At 39.6% G+C, this 24,376-nt stretch overlaps 1 protein-coding gene across 1 annotated transcript in view; it reads left to right on the top strand.

The window, feature by feature from the left end:
• The window catches only part of LOC105186174 (leucine-rich repeat-containing protein 24), a 318,562-nt gene extending 294,570 nt beyond the window's left edge, over positions 1 to 23,992 (top strand). Inside the window, exons 3-4 of the mRNA XM_011146217.2 lie at positions 15,413 to 16,647; positions 17,795 to 23,992. Of these exons, the coding sequence (XP_011144519.2) occupies positions 15,665 to 16,647; positions 17,795 to 19,109 (2,298 nt within the window). The 5' untranslated portion in view covers positions 15,413 to 15,664 and the 3' untranslated portion in view covers positions 19,110 to 23,992. The remainder of the gene's footprint in view (positions 1 to 15,412; positions 16,648 to 17,794) is intronic.
• Positions 23,993 to 24,376: the final 384 nt, after the last annotated feature.

Here is a 24,376-nt window from a genome sequence, read left to right as displayed (position 1 = left end):
ATTCCAATAACCACTTAATTCTTTTATCCCTACGAGAAAAAAGGTCCATAATGTTTTTAGTTTCAAGAAGCTGACTTGACTTCAAGAAGCTTCAATGTATATAAAAAATGTTAAACTTAAAAGGATTTTCGAAATTTTGTTCAAAGGAAAATATGGAGAGAGATAGAATCTAAATTCTCTTGTCATAAAGAGGTGCTACTTACTTTTCTATTTTATGATAATTTTGAAATTAATAATACTCCTAAAAGCCATGCTGAAATACGAAAAGTAGTTGAAATATATTTTTGTATCTTTTTCATTATACCAAAGTTTAAAATTTAATTCATTATACCAAAATTATAAAGATTTATGTCTCCCTTTTTATTTTACAGGTAAAGAGAGAGATACACATTTGAATAACAAGATTTTTCACATTATAATAGATGAAATTAATCAATTGCAAAAGTAAGACACATTACACTTGGACTATATGAATGGCTTTGGCATGAAGGCTATTTTATTACATTCAGAATAAATGACTTTAGAATAACAATTTATTTGGCGAAAATTCATAATAGGTTAATAATAATAATTTAATTTTGACATATAATGTGAAAAACGTAACCGTGAATAATCTTCAAGAAGTATCACCTGTCGCTGATTGTTTATTGAAAAATTATAAACAAAAGAAGTCTCATAAATACGATGTAATAGTAGTAGATTCCAACGGTATATGTTAAGACATAAATAATATAGGACAGTGATGAAAAATTGCTAAGTGCATGTCAATGTGTATGTACATGCATGTACATGGGAGACGAACTCATCATTGTGGATAATAAAGATTGTAGATTAATTTAGTTTAGTTTCAATTTGAGAGATGGAAGTTCGGGGGCAAGGGCAGAGCCCCTTCTATTTTGGTAATTATTTGGATAATTATTTATTAATTATTCATAAAAACAGAGTCCAATAACTTTGACCTTGATATATGTTAATAAGACCATTGTATTAAATGACTTTTAAAAGGTTTGGACGTTGCTGATTGTTGTTGAAAAGTTATAAACCAAAGAAGTTATGTAAATATGATATAGTTTTCTAACGTTGTATATACTAAAAGTAGATAACGTAGGAAGTTTATGAAGAACGTATGTAGGTGTGTGTACATATGTGTATTAAATCGCGCTGCGAGAGAAGAAACGTTGTTCCCTACTCTGGCGTTATTCTGCGCCAGCTACTGGAGGCCGGCCGGGTCTAGCGTGAAATGTAAATAAGAATGAGCCGGAGTGGGGGAATAACGCTTCTCCTCGCGGCGCGATTTAATGTACATGTGTATAGAATAGTATGTGTATGTGTGGATAAGATTTCGCCTTTCTCTTCCAGCTAAACTAAACCAGCACAACCTTTATTATTCACAGTGATATAAGAGTCTCTTTTCCGCGCATGTTTTACATATACATAAACATTTTTCATTTTTAACTCTTTACGCTACTTTTTAATGTATGTAGGGTTGGAAAACTACATCGTACTTATGAAACTCCGTTCGTTTGTAATTTTTTAATAAACGATCAGTGACGACTGAAACCTTTTGAAGATTACTTACCAAGATTATCTCAACGATATATGTCAAGATCAATATCATTGAAACTGACTCTTTTTATCCATAACTATTCTAGATGTATATATTAGATTAACATAGAATATAATGAAAAATTTGCACATTTGAAATGTCAAAAAGCGAACTATATATGCTATTTTTAGATAATTTCCTGTGACTGGTATGAACAGTAATAGACGGGATAATCGACAGACAGATATAAATTTAGATGCGAGATACGCAGGAGTATACCGAAACTCAACGTTTCCGGATTCGCATAGTTGATTTGATGGGCAACGAAATGCAGTCGACAGATCAGTCTTAAAAGTTGGTGAAGTAGAATGGTTTTTAGGCGCAAACTTGTCTCAAAATAAAGTGAGATCAAATGATCTCAAAAGAAATCGAGATGCGACTAACAAACGGAAATAAAATAACTTTTGATAGATCTATTATCTTATGACCAATATAATTAGACACATCCAAAAGAAAATACGCACATCTAGTTAATGGTTAACGGTCATTCGTAGTACGCGATATAAAATCTCCAAATCAAGAGGTACACCGTGCCTATTATACGCGAAACTGCGAGTTGAAACCAGGTGAGATATTCATATCTCAGCAATGGCTGAACCGATCGGGGTTTTTTTAGTCCCAATCGATTCGGTCTTAAAAAATAGGAAGCAAAATGTTCTTGTGATTTTTGTGTACATTGTCTCTAAGTGGAGGCATTTTAAGTAAAAGTCCGAATCACGGAAAATTTCGATTCAGTAAGAAAATAAGAAACTTCGGACGCATAAGAGTGGGGATATGTGCATCTCGCTTTTCCGACACCAGAGGCGCTACGAGAGCACTGAACAAGCAGACAGCAGCGAATGCGAGCGTGTAGGTAAGCGAGGGATATGCTATAGAATACAATATAGGACAAAATGTGCGGGAGAGAAAGTGAGAGAGAGGAGTGAGAGAGAGAGAGAGAGAGAGAGAGAGAAGATATAAAATAAATATATATACTTACGTATATATGTACATACGTACATAATCATTTTTAGGTATTGTCCGCATCTACGTCTACGTGTAAGACAATATATTTTATATTAATTAGCAGCGAATGCGAGCGTGTGAACGAGAGATATGTTAGAATACAGTACAGGACAAAATGTGTGTGTATGTGTATGTGTGTGTGTGGTGTGAGAGAGAGGATGAGAGAGAGAAAGTGTGAGAGAGAGGAGAGAGAGGGTGAGAGAGAAGTGGAGGGAGGGAGAGGGAGAGGGGAAGAGAGAGGAGAAAGGGGGTGAGAGAGAAGAGGAGGGAGGAGAAAAAGGAGGAGAAGGGGAGGGAGGGAGGGAGGGAGACAGAGAGAGAGAGGGAGAGAGAGAGAGGGAGAGAGAATGAGGAAGAGTGTAATGGAGTGAGAGAGTGAGAGAGTGAGGGAGTGGGAGAATGAGAGTGAGAAAGTGTAAGATATACGTACACATATGTACACACATACGTACATACATATAATACATTCGTACATACATATGTACGTACATACGTACATAGATATATACGTACTACGTACATACGTATTTACATAGATAGATATATACGTATGTACATACGTACATACATACGTACATACAGTCTGTAAAGTAAGAGCATGCATAAATGGCAGTTGGCTTCAAATATTGTCCTAGTTTTTTGTGAGCCGATAGATGAAATCTTTGTCGTGAATGCTTTGTCACAAAAGATTCAGTTGGCGTCGACCTTAACCTGAGAAACACGTTAACCGCCATGAGTGCCGCATACGCATCGCGCTACGAGGCTGTGTTCTTTTGTTCCCACCCCAAAGGACCAAAAATATCATATGCAGTGGCTGCTAAATACATGGGAAAGTCAAAATTGTTCGTCGCTAAGTGGGCTCAGCAATATAAGAAGATCAAAAATGTCGATGACTTGCCAGAACGTGGCTCAATAGGCAAAGTGACGCCGAATGTGGAAAAAAAATTGTGAATTTGTTTAAGCGAAACCCGACCTTAATGCTTAAAATTAATGAGAAGTGTTCGTTGCCGACTGCTGAACGATACTTCATAAAAGAAAACGAGGACTGGATCTTACAGGAAGACAACGACCCAAAACATCGGAGTAAGCTTTGCACCGAGTGGAAAGAGCAGTCTGACATCGTCACACTTGATTGGCCATCGCAGTCGCCAGATGCAAATCCCACTGAAAATGTGTGGGCATATCTCAAGCACAAGCTTCGAGGAAAAAGAGTGTGCACTTTGAAGCAGCTGACACGACAAATTCGTCTCATTTGGAGGTCTTTACCGAACGAATACAGACCGCAGTCAACTTAGTGGAAAGTATGCCTCGGAGATACCAGACAATTATCAATGCCGGTGGTGACTGGACTCATTATTAATAGTATAGCATTTTTCTTCTCATGGAGTACAACAAATCCATGTACTTAAAAATCATCAAAATAAATGTTTCTACACATTAACCCGTGCACGCTCCTACTTTACAGACTGTATATGGGTATATACGTATGTACATATTACGTACACACATACGTACATATATATAAACAAATTTACTCTGCGTGCTGTTCCAACAACTAAAGTATCAGTAGCAGGACAGTTGTATAAAGTAATGAATGCCATATTTCATTATGGATCGTGCATTGCAAGCGGTCACTACACAAGTATATGTAGAGAAGGTAAATCTGATTGGATTGAAGCTGATGATACGCAAATAAGTAAAAAACACTGGCCCAGAGGCGCTAAATGTTTGTATTCTTTTCATGGCAAAAATTTAATACGTTTATTAATAGTATCCAATAGTTAAAAAAAATATCTTTTTAAAAGTTATTATTATTCAAAAAAACCTAACGACAAAAAATGTACGTAACATAAGTTTTTACATGTAAAATTTATTATAAAACTTACCTTTTTAAACAAAAAGGTAAAAAAAGGCGCCAAGTACAAGCGCAACATGTATTGTGTTATTTTTAGAAATTTCAAATTCAAATTTTTTTTTTAAAGATATATATATGTACATAATAGGTTTTTACAAGTAAAACTTAAAGATAATACATAAGATTTTACAAGTAAAACTTATATAAAACTTACCTTTTTAAACAAAAAGGTAAAAAAAAGGCGTCAAGTACAAGCGCAACACGGTTATTGTGTTATTTTTAGAAGTATCAAACTCAAATTATTTCTTTTAATGTACATATGTGTACATAAGTTTCTACAAGTAAAACTTATAACTATAATAAAACTCTGCAACACTATTCTACTGTACAAAAGAAGTGATATATTGGAACAGTAGCGCCAACTGAGAAACCTAACATATATATATGATTATTGTATACTTAACTTAATATTTTTAGAAATCTCAAATTCAAATTATTTTCTTTTTTAAGATATATATTATGTACATAACATGAGTTTTTATAATATATGTACATAAACTTTTAAAAGTAAAAATTATATCGTGTTATAAAAATCTAACACGTTTGTTAATAGTATCCAATATTTAAAAAAAATATCTTTTTAAATATTATGTACATAACATAAGTTTTTATAAGTAAAACTTATCAAATTATTTTTTCTGTAAGATATATCTAGGGTGTCCGGAATGTGATCATTAATATTTTGTGTACTGGTAGATTGGGTGTAGCCGAGAAGAAAAGTCATGTACCATAATGTCAAATTGGCAACAGTTATCGAGTTATTAATTGAAACATGTAAGCCAATGAGCGCGTAGAGAGCGCTGGACGGCCGCCTCTTGTCGCTTGCGCTCGCTCGCTCGTCGTTCGCGCTCGCTCGCTCCTCGTCGCGCGCGCACGCCTCTTGTCGCTTACAGTTGCCTCTCGCCGCGCGAAGTAAGCCATCTTCTTATGCACAGTGCCCGTCCTGTCGCTTTCTCGTGCGCTCATTTGTTTACACATTTTAATTAATTACGGAATAAATATTGAAAAAATTGTAAAATGGCACAGTACTTTTTTAATTGTTTTAACGAGTTCTACCAGTACACAAAATATTAATGATCACATTCCGGACACCCTATATGTACATAAACTTTTAAAAGTAAAAATTATATCGTGTTATAAAAATTTAACACGTTTGTTAATAGTGTCCAATATTAAAAAAAAAGTATCTTTTTAAAGGTTATGTTATTCAAAATATTCAAGAAAACCTAGCTACAAAAAATGTCCATAACATAAATTTTTACAAGTAAAATTTATCATTATTTATTAGAACACTGAGTTATATGGTTATTTTACTTGTTATTATAACAAATTAATTATTATAACAATGCAATAAAAAATATTTAATACAAAAATCTTGGCGCGGCTGCACCAAAAACTATATCGAACTAAAACTTGTTTAATACATATATGACAGCATTTTTATTATAATATATTCTATAATGAAGGTTTATAATTTATTTATTATAATACTATATAAACTTAAATAAAACATTATACCGTATACGTATAAAGAGAATTTACAAGAACATTTTATTATAATAAAAATGCTGTCATGTATGTATTAATCAAGTTTTAGTTTGATATAGTTTTTTAAAGTCAAATTAGATATCATTGATATTTCGTCAATTATAATAAGAATAACATCTTTGAATAAAAAAATATCAAAATATGTAGAATATATACACATTGGATATGTATATTCTATAGTGAAGGTTTATCATTTATTATAATACTATATAAACTTAAATAAAACTACACCGTATATGTATAGAGAGAATTTACAAGTACATTTTATTATAATAAAAATGCTGTCATATACGTATTAAACAAGTTTTAGTTCGAGATAGTTTTTGGTGCAGCCGCGCCAAGATTTTTTGTATTAAATATTTTTTATTGCATTGTTATAATAATTAATTTGTTACAATAACAAGTAAAATAACCATGTAACTCAGTGTTCTAATAAATAATGATAAATTTTATTTGTAAAAATTTATGTTATGGACGTTTTTTGTAGCTAGGTTTTCTTGAATATTTTGAATGACATAACCTTTAAAAAGATATTTTTTTTAAATATTGAACACTAACAAACGTGTTAAATTTTTATAACACGATATAATTCTTACTTTTAAAAGTTTATGTACATATATTATAAAAACTCATGTTATGTACATAATATATATCTTAAAAAAGAAAATAATTTGAATTTGAGATTTCTAAAAATATTAAGTTAAGTATACAATAATCATATATATGTGTTAAGTTTCTCAGTTGGCGCTACTGTTCTAATATATCACTTCTTTTGTACAGTAGAATAGTGTTGCAGAGTTTTATTATAATTATAAGTTTTACTTGTAAAATCTTATGTACACATATGTACATTAAAAGAAATAATTTGAGTTTCTTTGAAACTCAATCTATCTTGAAATTTGACTTCTAAAAATAACACAATACGTGTTGCGCTTGTACTTAGCGCCTTTTTTTACCTTTTTGTTTAAAAAGGTAAGTTTTATATAAGTTTTACTTGTAAAATCTTATGTATTATCTTTAAGTTTTACTTGTAAAAACCTGTTATGTACACATATATACCTTTAAAAAAAAATTTGAATTTGAAATTTCTAATAAAGATTACTCCGATTCTCAAAAGGCTATATGCTTTTAATTCAGTCGATGCAACATGAACGACATAAACATGAAATAAAGAATGACTGCACGAGCTGACAGCCTAAGAGAAATAGCCGATTCTAATCTTCAACGCAATTGTAAATTCGCTCAGAGTGACAACAAATTTATACAATGTGCAACGCGATTCTAGCAATTCGTAGCTGTATATCGGTTTCGTTTCTCTCAAGGATGGAATCATCTTTCCTCAGCTCGGTAGTCCGCTCCTCACTCGTACCACCGGCGCGTCGAACTGTGCACACGCCGTTCGTTTTCGCTATGCGGATCTTGAGGCAGGCTTTCGTGCTAACCGAATCCCTATCGCAATGCCTCGAGAGCGACCTGCAGGACTCTCTTAACCTCTCTAAGGTATCCTCTTTGGATCTACATGGCTTCCGATTGGTTTGTCGAAAGTCAACACATCGATTTCGAGGACCGCAAGCATCTCAGCGCTTTCGAAATTGGTTTTGTCGGCTCCTTCCACCGAGTCTCCTTCCTTTGACATTTAATGTCTTCGACACATCGTCTTCGACGATCTTTTTCGACTACCAGGGCTATCTCTAAAAGTGAGAAACGCGTTCAGCTCACGCTCTTCATCTCTCCCAATTCCGAGTATGCCCCACGAAGAGGATCCGCTATCCGGGGCTTCGCGTGCACTATTTACATGAAGTAGCCATCCCTGTTATCCGCATCCTTTTTTCGCTCTCGTTACCTATTTTTTTGTCTCGCTTATCTCGCGTTGGTCCCTGTTAGGATCTCGACAGAAGCTCTCCTCACTACTGTCACCGACCTGCCTACCCTTCTCTCGGCTGAGATCGTTATTCACCCCCCTTCCCCTTCCTCGTGTCGTAGTGAGCTACGTGCTGTCCCACACGCTAAAGGCGCACGAGCCGAATAATAGTCCTGCCTCCTCGAAGTCCGAAGAAACGCAAGCTCCACGCCACCTCGAGTTCGAGTCCTACGACTTCAATGACGGATAATTAAATTTGCCGCGTCATATTAAATAGTTCATTTCCCTTGCTATTTTTCATAAAATATCAAATGGAAATTATTATGTCCCATGAGTATAACAATCTCTATTTAGCATTGTATATAATTATATATTTAATATCATTATAAGTAATTATATATATAATATATATTAATATATATTATTAATGTAATATTTACTATTCTAGGAACTTCGTATTAATATAATAGAATATAATAGAATATTGCGATATACAAGATGTTCCACGGGATTAATGATTGGTTCTCCTGTCTATGACTTTAGAACGGGGCTTAAAATTAATAGTCGTTTGCCTGAGAATCCGCGATTTTATTCTAGTTGCGGTAGAAGCAAATCTGTGCGCGTCAAAATGAGAAATCTGACGACGGAAAAAAAGGTTTATCTTATCGAGTGCTTCTTTTCTAAAGGAAAAATATATAGTAGTGCTTATAGGGGATTTTGTACTAAATACGGAGCGTACCAAATTATGAGCGAAAACACACTGAAAAGGTTAAATTCATTAATTACTTAAATGTTACTTAAGCTAACTTTACTTAAGTTACTTAAGTTACTTGGGCGTTACGTCACTCCATTTTTTAGCAAAAAATTTGCATTAAAATAATTTTGTGTTGTTTTTAACAAAATTATCGATAATTTTATTCAATATGGAACTATCCAAGACATGACCAGGTCTTTTTGTTTCTGAATTGTAAAAGAAAATATTGAAGAAATTAAGAATTATTTTGAACAAAACCTATATACTTCCATTCGGAGAGCTGCCCAAGTCCTTCAAATATCAAAAACAAACAATACATAGGACTTTAAAACATTTCCTGAACATGCATCCATATAAAATAACATCTCGTCAATTGTTAACCGAGCTAACGCACTATAACGAAACAATCCATAAAGTTTATGGCACCCAAGTCATCGGTTTGGGACATTCCAAATTTGCCTAGAGAGGACTAGAATGGCCACTGTATTCACCGGATTTAAATTCATGTGACTTTTTTCTTTGGGGGTATATTAAAAATAATTGTTATATCGGAAATCCGGTGCCAGATTTAGAAGCAGCTATTAAAAAGATCATTAGTAATATTAAAGATGACATTTTAGAAAAAGTTTTTACGAGTTTTCATGAAAGAATTGAATTTTATACAAATTCAAATGGTGCGTATATCGAAAATGTTCATCACTAGCTTATTTGATCATCAGCATATTTTTCATCATTTTTCATCAACAAAACAAACTAATATACTAACATTTTTTTAACTTTATTTATACCCATTAAAAACTGCAAACTCTTTTCAACGCAATTTTTGTTTTTACAATAACTGAATATACGTGGAAAATATTCTGTAGTGATAATTAGAAATTTTTTGTTACATGAGGTCCGGTTGCAGTAACAGAAAATTCTATTTCACATTAACAACTTTCGATCGAAGGGACTAAAATTTTCAGTCTCGAAAATATTAGTTACCGCAGAAGAATATTTGACTACTCTCACAGAAGGCGTGGAACTATATCGTGTATATAAAGAGAAACGAAATCTCAGTTACTATCATCGAAAAAATTCGTTTGAAAAGTTGAATGACGTTGCCATTGACGCGATTTTTAACCCGGCCGCACATATTTCTCCTCTCCACTTACGTACACAGAGATGCTCTGTTTATCTGTGTGAGAAACGAAATTTATTTTCTTCACAGCGTTAATATTCAGTTCAGGTGACCGAATATGTTTCTGAGACAACAGAAACCTTCTAACGGAATTTCTCTTGGGTTGCAACCAAATTTTTAGTTGATTCCTGAGGAACAAAAAGTTTTGATTATCATAACTGAAATTCTGTTATATCAACCAAATAGTTTTCTGCATGTAGCATAATAATATTCGGAATATGTATGAATATTGATATTTGGAATGTGTGTGTGTGTGTGTTTGGTCAGGCGCATTATACAGAGTATTCAGGATTCTTTTGGAAACAAAAAATTGTGAAGATTAATCAAATCAAGCTAACAACTAACACTATCTAACTATCACTCACCAATCGGAATAAAACTTTGCACTCTTATAAAACATTGAAAAATAATGAAAATCCTCCAAAGTTTCTTTATTTTTCCTCAAAACGTTTTTTAACTCCTTGATTGTCGGAGGCAAATTGTACTTTGGGCCAAAAATGCGTTGACACAAAGTAACTCTGATGATCATAAAACTCGGTATTCTAAGATTTTTTGGATTGTTGAATCCGAATATATCAAAATTTCAAAATTGAAAATGGCGGATCCAACATGGTTGACATTAATTTCGAAAAACCAACATATTTTTATAAAACTCAGTATCCTAATTTTGGAATTTTGATATCATATTCGGATTTAACGATTCAAAAACCTTAGGATATCGAGTTTTATGAAAATATATTGATTGTTTTTAAATTGGTGTCCGTCACCTTGGATCCGCCATTTTGAATTTTAAAATTTTGATATATTCGAATTTAATGTTCCAAAGAGCTTAGAATACCGAGTTTTATGACTTCAGAGTTATTTTTACTTCAGAGTTATTTTGAGTCAATTTTGTCCCACAAGGTACAATTTGCCTCCGACAGTCAAAAAGTTAAAAAGCATTTTGAGGAAAAACGTTTACATGGTGCATCGGAGCGCGAGTACAGCGAGAGAGAGAGAGAGAGAGAGAGAGAGAGAGAGAGAGAAAGAGAGAGTAAAGGGGAATAAAAAAATGGATTTTCGATATTTTTTAATGTTCTATAAGAGAGCAAAGTTTCATTCCGATTGGTGAGTGACAGTTGGGTAGTGTTACTTGTGAGAAGAAAAGTCAAATATCATTTTGCAAAACTCGCAATAGTTATCAAGCTATTAATGATTGAAAATGATATCTAAAATTATATCTAGAGGTTCTTTTAATTGATAACTTGAAAATTTAAGTACTTATTTGCAAAATAAAGGACTTTTTTGTTCAGAGTGACCTAACCTACAATTATATGATGGCTATTGTGTCTAGCGATAGATATGAGAATATTGAACTTTGAATCCTGAATCTTGAACCATTTTGCAAATAAGTGCTCAAATTTTCAAGTTATTAATTAAAAGAGTCTCTAGATGTGGTCTATTTTTAATCATTAATAACTTAATAACTATTGCGATTTTTGCAAAATGGTATTTGACTTTTCTTCTCAATTTGATCTGATTAATTTTCACAATTTTTCGTTTCCAAACGGATACCCTGTATATAAAATATTCGTACATCGTAACTACTGATTATTTTAGGAATTGCGGATTTTTTGAATAATCAAGTCATGATATATAAATATTTATAATTTATAATACAGGGTGTACAAATTTATAATTCAGCAATCCAAAAAAGCTTAGAAGACATGTATAATAAAATGATAATAATAGTTAGAACGGCGAAGAGTTTGTTTCCTATTATCGAAACATCGATAGCACGAGCCGAAATGTAATTGCAATGAACGAGACTTTTGACAATAGCGGCATTAAAACTCGCTTGAAATAACTGAAACCAATTGTCTTAGCGACGGAAATCTTCCATAAGAATTTTGCTGTTACTGCAATCGAGTTCTCATCCGGTCCTCGGAAAACAGAAAATTTCGATTGTCACAACCGAAATTCGGTTACCCCAGAACGGAATTTCTTTTTCCGTATTAAATTATGCTCTGCAATTCTGTGCTTCCCGTGGTGCGTCGTTTTGCTACTATCCCGTGCGCTTCACGTGCGGTTTATTCGCCAAATGAGAACGCTGAGGAATCCGAAAAGACAAGATACTATTGAGACGCTTTTGCGCTGGTGTATATATATTTTCTCTCTTCTCTTGCCTTTTCCATTATTATTTTGTTGATTTAATCACCGATCGATCTCTTGATCATGCCCCGTAAGTGAATAATCGACTGCCGCCGTAAATGATACAGAACGTGGAACTAATCCAACCGGAAGTCCGTGTTCGCGGTCGGTCGGATAGGGAGGATCGATGAAAAGATTGGCGGAAATTCTCGTCCCCAGTGGCTTTGTGCCATGCGTCCTGTGACTCGAAGACGAAGACGAGAGAGGAGGATAGAGCTTCCCTAACCCCAGCAAGAAAAGGAACCCGAGCATCGAACTCGAAGCATTCGTATCCAATTCGAATAACTTTCGAGAACATTTCCGACGTTTCTCCTTTTCTTTGTCTCCCTCCCTCTTCCCTTCTCTCTCTCTCTCTCTCTCTCTCTCTCTCTCTCTCTCACTCTCCCTCTCGCCCTTCCACTTTCTCACTTTCTCTTTCGCGCTTTCAGTCTCTTTATCACCGCGCCGTCCCCTTCCCATCGCCATCAACAATGTTTCCCGGTAATTAAACAGGAGTCAATGTTAATTAAATTATCCTGCCGCGTTTGACACGCAATGTGACATTTTCCCGACAATGAGATGCTGCTACCATAATCGACAGTCGCCCAGTCGTTGTTCCCGGTTCGTCGTCCGGTTCGTTAGTCGTAAATGTCATGGCATAATCGCGCGACGATAGTTAATGCAAAATTCGATACCGCGTAACTATTTATGTTTCAATTAGTTATGACTCGCCATGACGTGTATGATGTTTCAAAATTAATGTTTGGATTCGCCGTCGCCAATTCAAGTTCAAAATTTAAGCTGACGCGTTGGGAGAAAAGTTGCCAAAAGCGACGAAATGAGATGCGACACGCGGTAGTTAGCTCCATTTCATGGCGTGCATTAACGAAAGAGAAGAGATCACCTTGGAATCCCAACCGTCTTTTTCTTTACTGCCTTTCCACCTCTTTTTTTTTTAACTCGAAGCGTGCGTTCTGACTGTCGCAAATGTATTATTCCTCCGCTGATAACGGTCATAACACTTAAAGTGACGATTCGTCGTTTGGATGAACGCTCTCAGTGCCGTTTAGCTCCTACTCTTATTCTCCTTTTCTCTCCCTCCCCCCTCTCTCTCTCTCACTCTTCTTCCTTCCTTTTTTCCTTCCTTCTCTCTTTCTTCCTCTTGCTTCGTTTCCATTTCGCCACCGGAAAGCATTTCTTCCCATTTCGCTGTTGGGAGCTTCTTTTCTTCCCACGAGGACGATGGGAACAATTAACAAAATGGCGCTCGAATTGGCACAACGGGTAAATTTAATCGCGACATTACCGTTACAGTTTGAATATGATCGAAGATGTCACTTAACCCGTTCTTAACTCAAGAATCTTTCAAAAGCCCGGGTGTTATCGTTCCTGGAAAATAATCTCGTCCGATCCCTCTTCCTTCTCCCCCCTCTTTTTTGTCGATTGCGATATGATACGACACAAAGTGAGAAGGGACACGACCAGCCGGCGAATAGATCGAAATAAAATATAAAATTTTTTTATCTGAAGGTATGCCATCGATTGAAAGGTTAAAACGCGCGTGCTTTGGCTTTTTGATCTTCAGCCCTCATTTCCATTTTGTACGATAGAGAAAGAAGCGTATTTCCCGCCATTTCGCATTCGATATTTACTGCTGGCCGCGAGACGCCGTCGCAATTTTAAACCGCGCCTTTAAGGACTACTTCGCACGCTAAGCAAACGCCAGTGGTTTACTGGCCGCTATTCGGATATTCCCAACCTTGTGGCTTCGACAATTCGCATTCCGATGAAAACGTTGCCGACTAAACGAGCTCGCGAACGAACGAACGAACGAACGAACGAACGAACGAACGAACCAACGAACGAACGGAGATTCCACGTCACCGTGTTTCCTTTTTCTCTTGCTTTTATTTTCGCGTCTTCTCGCGTTTCTCTATGCGCTCGCGATTCTTGCTTTACCAGCTTCTCATTTGCGCGAATTCACGTTTACATGGTGCATCGGAGCGCGAGTACAGCGAGCGAGCGAGAGAGAGAGAGAGAGAGAGAGAGAGAGAGAGAAGGGGAAAAAGTTGACTCAACGATGATTTGCGTGCGCGCAAATGGAAAAGAACGTGACCCGTTGAAACGATCGTAATTACGATGTATAAATAAGTCGAGCACTTTATGGCCAGATTCGCGGAGCGTTTCCAGAACTTGGTGCGGCAACATCCGCGATTACAGCGGCGTACGTTCCTCTTCTTGCGAAATTTCCCATCCGATTACAAGTAATCCAATTAAGACTGAACTCGCGATAAAATTAACTGCAGGCAAGTTTAGAAATACATGCGCTATGACAGTAACACATGTTAGACGTAACACGTGATATTACGTGAACCGCGCGTCGTTCGGCGAGGAGTAGGAAAACGGTGCGTCAAGATTGTATCTTGCGTCGTTTGCGTTTTCCACGGAACGGAACGTCGTTGCCCTCAGCGAAGAGCGCAACTTTAAAGAGCGCGAAAGGAAGAAAGAAAAAAACTGCAACTCACGCAGTTGCGGGCGGGCCAGTTGATATTGGATTCGAAATGCCCGGGGTCGGCAATATCCTTCAGAGGTCGCCTTCACCCCTGCATTCCGCGCGGAGCGGAGCGGAGGAAAAAGTCTCGTTCAACGGGGGCGTCTCGGAATAAAGCTACGAAGAGAAGGAGCGGAAGGTTTGCATCTGAAGTGTGCATGCGCGTGCTCGATATTCCGATATCCTGATATCGGGAGTGTTTCTCCTCTCACGACATCCTCGTCTCCTTTCGAGATACACACCCTCTTCATGGAATTTATTATCTGCTTTCAACGTGCGCCAGCCACCCCCTGGGCTACACGGGGATGGAAATCCTTAGAGGCCACCTCGCCTTGGTTTCGGCAGTTTCTCCGCGAAGAAGCTGGCTGTTTTTCTATGGGAATCTAGACGAGGCAAGTACTGATCCAGTTGGGGACCCTAATAGCCCTTTTGTTCGTCGCGGGGGGAACCCCCGAAAGCGAAATCCCATAATCGATTGTCGTCACCAAGAGGGTGTAGCGGAGCCGATAAAAAATGTAAGCCTGCGAAATGGCCCTCTTCCCCTCTTTTAAAAATAATATGCGAGACGCGTCGCAGCTATGTAGACAACGTGTGTATGCGCATGCGTATGTGTGTGAGTGTGTACTTAAGACCGTCGGCTTAGATTTGTGGCCGCTGGTTAGTCGTGCGTTAATTCCTAAGTTCGAGCCGAATTATTGAAGCCAACAGTGTCGGTTAGCTCGCAAATTACGCCGAATTCGTGTTCGCTCGGTATTAATTGTTCAGCACATTCTAATTCGCAGCGCATTAGGGAGCTCATCAATTATTTACTTTGTTGTTGCAGAGATCCGACTCTCACAAGCTGATGAACTCCTCGCCTCCGACGCGTCGACTCGATCGAAGTGCCGCCGCCGTCTCCCTTCAGGAACCTCGACCGGTCAGCGCTGCCGGGGTGGTGGGTCAGCGAAAAATGCGATAGGAACGGTGGGAATACGACCGCGTGCCCTCATTCTCCTGTTTTACCCCCTTTCTCTTTTGGAAGCGGACGACGAGGACGAAGAAGAAACGGAGCTTTATCGGCCGATGAGAGAGCACCATGTGCTCGATCGTGCCGGCCTGGCGACGGACGGCCGCCGTCCTCGGCACAATGCTACTGCTGTCGTGGGCGGCGGGCACGGTGGGAAGCTGTCCGAGCATGTGCGCGTGTAAATGGAAGGGTGGGAAAGAATGGGTGGAGTGTGCAAACCGCGGTCTCAAGGGGCTACCGCAGGGTGCCCGAGAGGAAACGCAGGTGTTCGACCTGTCGGACAATCATCTGGTCAGCCTGCTGCCGGAGTGTTTCCACTCCCTTGGTCTGATCAATCTCCAGCGGCTCTATCTTAGCAGGTCTCACATCAGTCGGATCGCTGCAGAGGCGTTCGTCGGACTGGTCGGCCTGGTAGAGCTCGACCTGTCCGAGAATCTGATCGAGGAGGTGCCCACGGACACGTTCGCGTCTTATCCGAGCCTGATGAGACTCATACTGAACGGTAATCCGATCAGGGAGATTCGTCAGGGAGCATTTCGTCGGCTGATGCAGCTGACCAATCTGGAGATCAGTAATTGCATGGTGAAGGTTGTCGAGCAAGACGCCTTTGAAGGCCTACATTCGCTCGAATGGCTCCGGCTGGATGGCAATAAACTCGTACACGTGCCTGATCATACTTTACCGTTGGGCGGTAGTCTCCGAGGACTGACCTTGCACAATAATCCGTGGCAATGCGACTGTCGGCTAAGAATCATGCAGGACTGGCTGAAGGAATCGGCACCGGCTGCTCCACAGGAGTCCGAGCCTGTCTGCGAATCGCCGGCGAGGTTACGCGAACGACAAATCAAGACACTCAAGATCAACGAACTGGCCTGCCTGCCACATATCGACTTTCCGGATCACTTAGAGGTCTACGAGGGCGGGAACGTCACTCTACGCTGCGACATACACGCGATACCTACCGCCAAAGTCACCTGGTGGTTCAACGGCGAACCGTGCGAGCTGCAGCACGAAAACGACTCCATGGCGAACGGCGTCTCCACGTTTCCGAGGTGAGCAAGCGCGGTTAGCCGATTGCCGGCGTCGCTATCGATTTGTCTTTTGGAGAAAAAGCTATGCACGTACGTATGTATGGGCGTTGCATTAACATATAGATCAATATGACTGTCTATTTGTTTCGTTGGCAGGCGTACGTGATCTGAACGCAGATTCAGTAATCACTTGTGCACACTTCAAATGAGCATACTAGAAGTTTTAAAATGACTTGAGTCCTTTTCTAAATACAATTCGGAACACGACGGAAAAACTTATTATTTCGAAAAATTTTTGGTAAATATATGGAGCAGAAGATTCACTTCCAATGACCTTGACCTTTATACATATTTTTAAGGTCATTTTCCTGAGAAACTTTTTAAAAGATTTTATTATTCTTTCATTGTTTATTAAAAAGTTATTAACAAAAGAAGTTTCATAAAGTTTCATTTTTCTTAAATAAAGCTTATTTTTCTCACATAATGTACATTAAAAATGTACATAGTGTACATTAAAAGATGTTAAAAAGGGGCAAAGCCCCTCTCCCTCTCCGAAAAAACTTTATCTAATTCAACTCGTACATTGTTGTATACGGTTGAACATTGTTGAAAAGATTCTTTTAAAACCCACCATATGCTTAACGCTTAACCATATGCAAAGTATAAGTTGGGTTAGAATTGGGGTTATGGTTAGGTTTCTTTCGGGTAGTGGTGAGAGTTTTGAGAGAGGGCTTCATCCCTTTCTCACTCATATGTTTAACATTTTTTTAATGTATACTATGTCGAAAAAATATTTATAAAACTGTTTTGTTAATGATTTTTTAACAAATAATGAGCGATGACTAAAATATTTAAAAAATTACTAAGCAGCATATTCCTTATAATATATATATCAAGGTGCAGGTTATTGGAGCTAAATTCCCTATTCTGATTTTTTTATAAACAAGAATTATCAGGCGTGTTCTTAATTGTTTTTAATCTATGAAGAAAGTATTCAAACTTTCTTGAAACTTATTGCGCATCGCCAGCTACACCTATGTGAGTGCGCGCTGAGACCACGCGCACCTGTCAACGAAACGGTTAGGCAACCCGTCGTACGAACCTATATGTTGAGCACCCTATGCGTACGTTCCCGTCTAATCCTTGTATTTCTTTTAATCTGATGCAGATGCATCTATCGGGAGCGAGGCAGGACCAATATAAGCAGCACACTGTTTCTCTATACAGTGGAGTCCTTTAATGAGGGAACTTACAGCTGCATCGCGGAGAATAGCGCGGGCTCCGCGGAGGCGAATCTTTCGCTGCGGGTGCTCTTTCGCGAAAAACCCACTGTAGAGCCGCCTTTCGATAATCCTGGGTCCGGCTACGTCGCGGCAATAGCGGCCGGCGCGCTGGTGGGTACTATCTTTGCCCTGAGCTGTCTGGTAGGCAGCGTGATATACTGTGCGAGGAAACGCCGTCGCGATCGCAAAAGGAACTCCAAGGCGTTGGTGACGCAGAGCAAGTCAGTATTACCGATCACCAAGGACACCACCAGTGGGGTGTCCTGCCGTAAGGGTAACGGCAGCCTGATCGGTTTGGAACATCAGCAGGTAGTCTCCTATACCGAACGCGAGATGAACCGAGCAGCTACTCTCGAGCGTCGCGAACTTTCTAGAAACAACTTGGACAGAGATGCCTATGTAGCTAGCCCGGTCGCTAAATACTTGACCGAGCCGGATCTAATCAACGAGGTGCCCGAGAGTACTGAGGTGGGCTACGGCCAGCTCTACGGACGACATCATCAGCGTGCTGGCACCGGCGATCGGCAAATTCTGGAGTACGACTCGGGCTACCCGCTGCAGCCTGACCTGAGACCGCCGCCGGTCCTGCCGCAAGTGAGCTACCTGGATCAAGACGGCTACCCTTTAAATTTCGGTCTGCCCAAAATTTCCTTCACCGCTAGTACCCTGCCGAGGCTCCGGCAAAGAATGACAGAGGGTTCGGCTGCTGCGCCTCCAGCCAGATATTCCCGGGAAGCGGAGTTCCTGGCGAGATCACCAGGATACGACCCTGTCTTGCCAAGGACCGACGCTAGGTACACCGTTGAGGGCTACCCGTATCCGATGCATCCGCATCAGCATCAACATCAGCATCAACTTCAGCAGCAGCATCAACAGCAACATTCACAACAACAACAGCAGCAGCAGCCGCAACAACAGCAGCAGCAGCAGCAGACGATTCAGCCAGTGGAACAACCCATCCAGCAGCAATTACCGGTGTCGCCGGTCTCGCCGGTCGCCGTCTTTCCGGAAGTACCCTTCATTCCGTCACCACCGGCAGCTTACAGAGGCGAAACAACCCCGCTATCCCCGAGATCCCTGCTTGGCAAAACCGCGCGCGAGGCTGCAGCTGCGGCCGCCGCGCGCGCCGAGGAGCTACAACCGCCGAATCACCCGGAAAGTCCTGATGAAGGCTACGTGGGAGACGCTATGGACGTTTGAAAGATTTGTGACGACGCGGGGAGTAACTGAGTCTGAAGGGCGTACGTGGGAGACGTTCTACGTGGTGCATGGGACCGGACATTTTGACACATCGTTCAAGTTTCGCGAGCCTAGCCAGGGCTTTCGACTTCTCCACAGCTCTACCTCGAAGAGAGAAAGAGGAATTTGTCGGACCGATAAAACCCCCTGAAAAGTATACTGCCATAATTTAAGTTTTCCAAAAGTGGGGAAGTTAGTGGTCTCTTGACAACCGAGCACCGCTGATCTTCCTCGAAGAGCTCACCATCATTTACTGCTTCGACCTAGCCGAAAATGTTTCCATCTTAGAGAGAAGGAAACATGAACCATATTTGCGTGTCGCACAAATATCCTCGAATTATTACAATCTCGTTTCAAACACGAACAAAAGGAGGAGAGAAAATTCTCTTCTCGAACGAAACACTCAACGTCCTAGTGTGCAAACTTCAATGCGCATTCCTTCGACGAAACGAAACGCCATGACTCTTTCGCGAAGAGAAAAGCCATTTCTTCTTCTGCTCGACATGCCGTCGCGATAAGGGTAACGGTATCCACGCATTTACGTAGAAACGTCGAGATGATTTTTACGATCTCCTTCCTACGTGTCAGACGTCAAGTGCGACGACCTTAACGAAGCTGCAAACGACCCGAATTATCACCGAGGAGGGAATCTGTCCCCGTCACGCTGCCAGATTAATTCGCGGAGGATAACAGGGTCCAGGATGTGATTGGCGGAACAGAGCCACCCGAGACGGCGCGAACAAAGGCGCTCGTTCTGGCGGTGGAGACGTAATAGATTAATCAGAAGGCATGTCTCTCTCGCTGCGGTGTACAGCCCACGGAATCGGAGTCGGAGTCACTGAGAATGGACGGACGGATGGACGACGCAGGTGTATGTTCTCTCGCTAAGGAGGGCGCGGGGAGGGGAGGGGAGGGGCGTGTTCCGCGGTCCCGCGCATTCGTGGAAAATTGACTAGGAAAAATTTTTACGCGGATCGCGTTTAAATGTGCCGAGTGCTTTTTTGGACATAAAAATGGTGACCGGATTTATTTAAACGACATGTCGCGCCCGTGAAATACGACGACGTCTTTTGGACTCGCTCCAAGGAGAAACGTTCAGCCGTGCTGAAAAGGAACCAAGATGGCGTGACTGATCCTTAAAGTGATAGATAAATGTTTGGCGGACTCGATCGAGTGAAACGCGTCTCAGGGACTCCGAGAAGGTACGCTTTCAGGCGTAGCGAATAAAGACGTGACTGGTACTCAAAACGGCTCTCCCGGCAGGATCCGTCGAGAAAATGTGAAATTCATTAAATTTAATTGTTCATGTTGACTCCCCCTCCTCTTGGAGAGTTTTAATATGGCTGCGACGAGTCGATAATTGCAGGACGAAGTAATCGAGCAGAAAGGTATAATTAGAGGAGGCTGTTCTTTGAGATGCTAAGTGTGACGAAGATTCTAAGAGAGAACGTTTGCATCATGATTTCGACTGTCTTTCTCGTGTAAGCACGATTTTCGCGTGTTTAACTTCAGGTATAATTTCCAACGAGAATTATCGTGTCGTGAAGGTGGTAAAATTGATTCTATTATTTTTTCAATGTGTAACGTGTAATTGAAACGACACTCGAGTCACTTTCGTCGGATCACCTCGGTGCTGTTTAGGAACGACGACGGCGTTGAAAATGTTAGATCTCTCGGCACCGTATGCGTCACGGGCCGCTCTTGTGACCCGGAAATCTGCTCAAGCCATTTGCGCGCTCATCCACCGACTGCATATTATTTTACTTTAGACTCGTCAAACACACGGAATATCGTTGATTTCTCGATCGAGGGCTCCTCGATCTTGGCCGTTTCTGGCGAAGACGCGGTCTGGTAGGCGATTCTGCTGTAGTGATAATAATGTTAACTCGGTGTTTAAGACTGGCGAACTGTGCGAGATTAGGAGGCCCGCAGTGGCGCTCGACCTGATGTACAGAGACCGTTGAAGACGTGTACAGGGTGTTCTGAAAACAGCGTATATAGCGAGGAGAAGTCGAGTCCGCGAAGGATATTACGGAGATGCGCAAACTTACCTCGGGGAAACGTTAATTAGCCTCGGGGAAATCATTTTGGAACACGTTAGAGAGATTAAAATTTTATGAAACTTGAAATTAACCGATCCTACGTGTTTTCTCGAACATCCGCGGGGATTTTAAGAGAGAATCGCGGCTCTGCTCTCAAATTGGCTCGTTTTATCGTTTCGCTGTAATCGATACTTCAGTTCCATTTTCGCTGGAGAATATTTCGCAGGTTGATCCATCTCTTGGGGATTCAGTTCTTGAGAACAGTGTACGTTATTTCCGGAATACCTCGTATAGTTGTATACATATGCGCGTATATATAAATATATAAATAAATATATATATACACACACAACACGTACAGACATAACACAGATAGATATATAATATTACATATGGTGCGACGAAAACACTACGAGACGAAAATTTGTGAAAGTAGTTATTTTTTGAAGGTGTCTTCGCGATTCGAGATGGCTTCGCCCTCTTGAACGACTGGCTGATCGAGTAAGCTGACAAACATCAGGAATAGATTGATCAGTTGAATGTTGCTTTCGCGGTGAGAAAATACCGGTCATCGTTCGTTTCGATAATACCTCACGCGTGCGTACATATACTGAGTGACCATTAGGAAGATGTTAAAATTAAACCGTTAAGTTTCTCCCGTGTTATTTTAGTAGAAATTCAACTGACTAAGATTGTATACCTAAAATCCGTCAATTTTATCTTAGCCGTAGTAGAAGCCAGCGCTCCGTCGATGAAAGAGAGAGGACCATTATCAACGCTTCTATAACAGAGAAAAGTTATATAGATGAATATATCGTGAGTTCTGAAGTAAATATGAATCTAAGGGTCTCAAGCAAAACTACACTCAGAAAGTTCATTTTTAAAACTTTTCTACGTTCCCCTATTAAAATCGCGCTGCAATTATGCTACGTTTAGCTGATATTATTTAAGATTCGTTCAATATTCTGATATGATTTTGCACAATTATCGGTAACTTTATTATGTACGGTATGTTAATTGACCGTATAGGTACGATATAGGACAACGCTTTAAAAACATTTATTATTGAGTTATCTGTCTCGCCAAATTTGTAGCACTTTCCCGTAATCTTTACTTTAAATACTTAACTACTGTATACTTATTTCATGCTATTATACGTTGCAATAAAATTTGCAGGTTTTTCCTACAAATGGCATTTAATAATGGCATTATGTTCTGTCCATTTGCTGCAAAGTAACAGCCATTTACTCTCAACACTTCTTAATGGTCATCCTCTATAATTGGAAGTCGAGAATCGTGCAAATTCGCGAAAAACGAGCTGATGGGTTGATGATAATTTATCATAAAAGTGCGAGGTGCGGCGCCGGACGTGACGAAAGAATGCGCCCCGCCCCGAAGCCGTCCTGGAAGACCTTTTCATCGTCAGAAGTACTCGGCAACGAGGAAACTGGTTTCCTTTCCGTCGCCGTAATCACGACGCGATTCACGGATGAACAGTGTTTGCCTTCCAGTCTGGCGACTCGCGAGAGGATATAGAGCCCCGCCGTGTCCTTTAAGCTTTACCGTCGAGATAACTCGAAATATATCCTTGAATTTCGCATATAACAATATTTCATCTTGCTCCAGGACAACTAATTTACTTACATTTCGAGAAATCTCAAGTGAAACTAGAATGCTTCGCCGGACGGAAGAGAAAAGATGGGAGAAAACTGTCCGTACTGTCGGTCAATGAAAAAATCGGTCATTGTTAAATTGAATTCGGACAATTTTCTAGCAAATTAATAAAATGAAATTTAAGAGAAAAAGACAGAGAGGAGGAGTCGAATAACATGTCGAAATTAAAATCGTTATTTTTAAATAAGCGAGTGCAAAAGCGTTTATCTTTTTTTTTGTTGAGAGTGAAGAGCCAGGTTATTTTATTGGAAGCGCGCATCTATAATAACAGAGATTCACTTAAATTTTAATTTATCACGTACGAGATATCTTCATTTGCTAATTTTCGAAATTCTATATATCGAATTTTAGGAACGAACGCGATTTCGCGCAGTGACAAAATTCTGCAAAGAGAACAGTTCCGCGCTCGCCGTTTCATTTAATTAGAACTTTTTAAACGAGCTTGCTAACGAGGATAACTTCGACGCGCGCGTAGTTAATTTCGTGAATTTCAATTAATCTGCCGTGAATGCGCAGGCCATTAGGCTCGTATTTTTGACAAAAATCTGGCGAAAATGCGGCGACCGCATTAGATCATTGTGAACGTTTAATCGAATTCGAGTTCGGTAAAAATTGTTGGAGCTCTCCTCGAAGTTGCGCGTTTTGAGAAAAAAAGGAACTGTGTTATATCACATTATCTATTTTCTAACTTTCTCCGCGCTTATCTGCAACTCGGAAAAGCAAGGAAAGATATTAAATATCAGCCAGGCATTTAAGCATGTCATTTCAAGCGTCGCGAAACGTTTCGGAAATTAACTAATTAGAGAACGCGCACCATTAAATCGCCATTTCCTTAAAGAATCCTCTTCCTAAAGAGCTTCCTTAAAGGACCCCGCCTATGGTTTGAATAAATAACATCGTTAAATTGAGTTCAATTCCGCAGCAAAATTTAATGCATTTTCCTTGAGGAGAGCTTTTTAAAGATAATTATTTAATACCTCAGAGAAATTAGAAACGAACGATTTCATGCATCGAGGTATGCTGAGGAAGATTAATTTTTTCGAGGTCGCACTATAAAAGAGAATTTCATAAACCTCTCTAATTTCTTCATGCATATTTATTCACATCTGACTGATTTATTCACATCTGATTAAAATCTGACGGAAGAAAAATAAAAATTCAACATGATCAAAACAAAATTTCTCTCTGTCTCTCTCTCTCTCTCTCTCTCTCTCTCTCTCTCTCTCTCTCTCTCTCTCTCTCTCTCTCTCTCTCTCTCTCTCTCCTGTTCTACCCATCCTTCTCTCCCTTATTCTTTCTCGCGAAAAAATATAACTTGTTTTTTTCCATTTTTTCCAAAAACTCCGTTTTTTTTACGAAATGCATTTAGCCCCTTCATAGATAAAAATTTATCGTCAATCTGTCGCTCTCTTTCTTCCATATTTATTTTTACCAAATTGAGAATTCAAAAGTTAAAATTCTGATTCTACATTAAAGCTACAAACTTTGTTGAACTTTAAATCAATGAATATT

The sequence above is a fragment of the Harpegnathos saltator genome, unplaced genomic scaffold (genome assembly GCF_003227715.2).
Source record: "Harpegnathos saltator strain DR-91 unplaced genomic scaffold, Hsal_v8.6 scaffold25, whole genome shotgun sequence".
Taxonomy (NCBI): Eukaryota; Metazoa; Arthropoda; class Insecta; order Hymenoptera; family Formicidae; genus Harpegnathos; species Harpegnathos saltator.
This window is presented reverse-complemented; position numbering and strand designations above follow the sequence as displayed.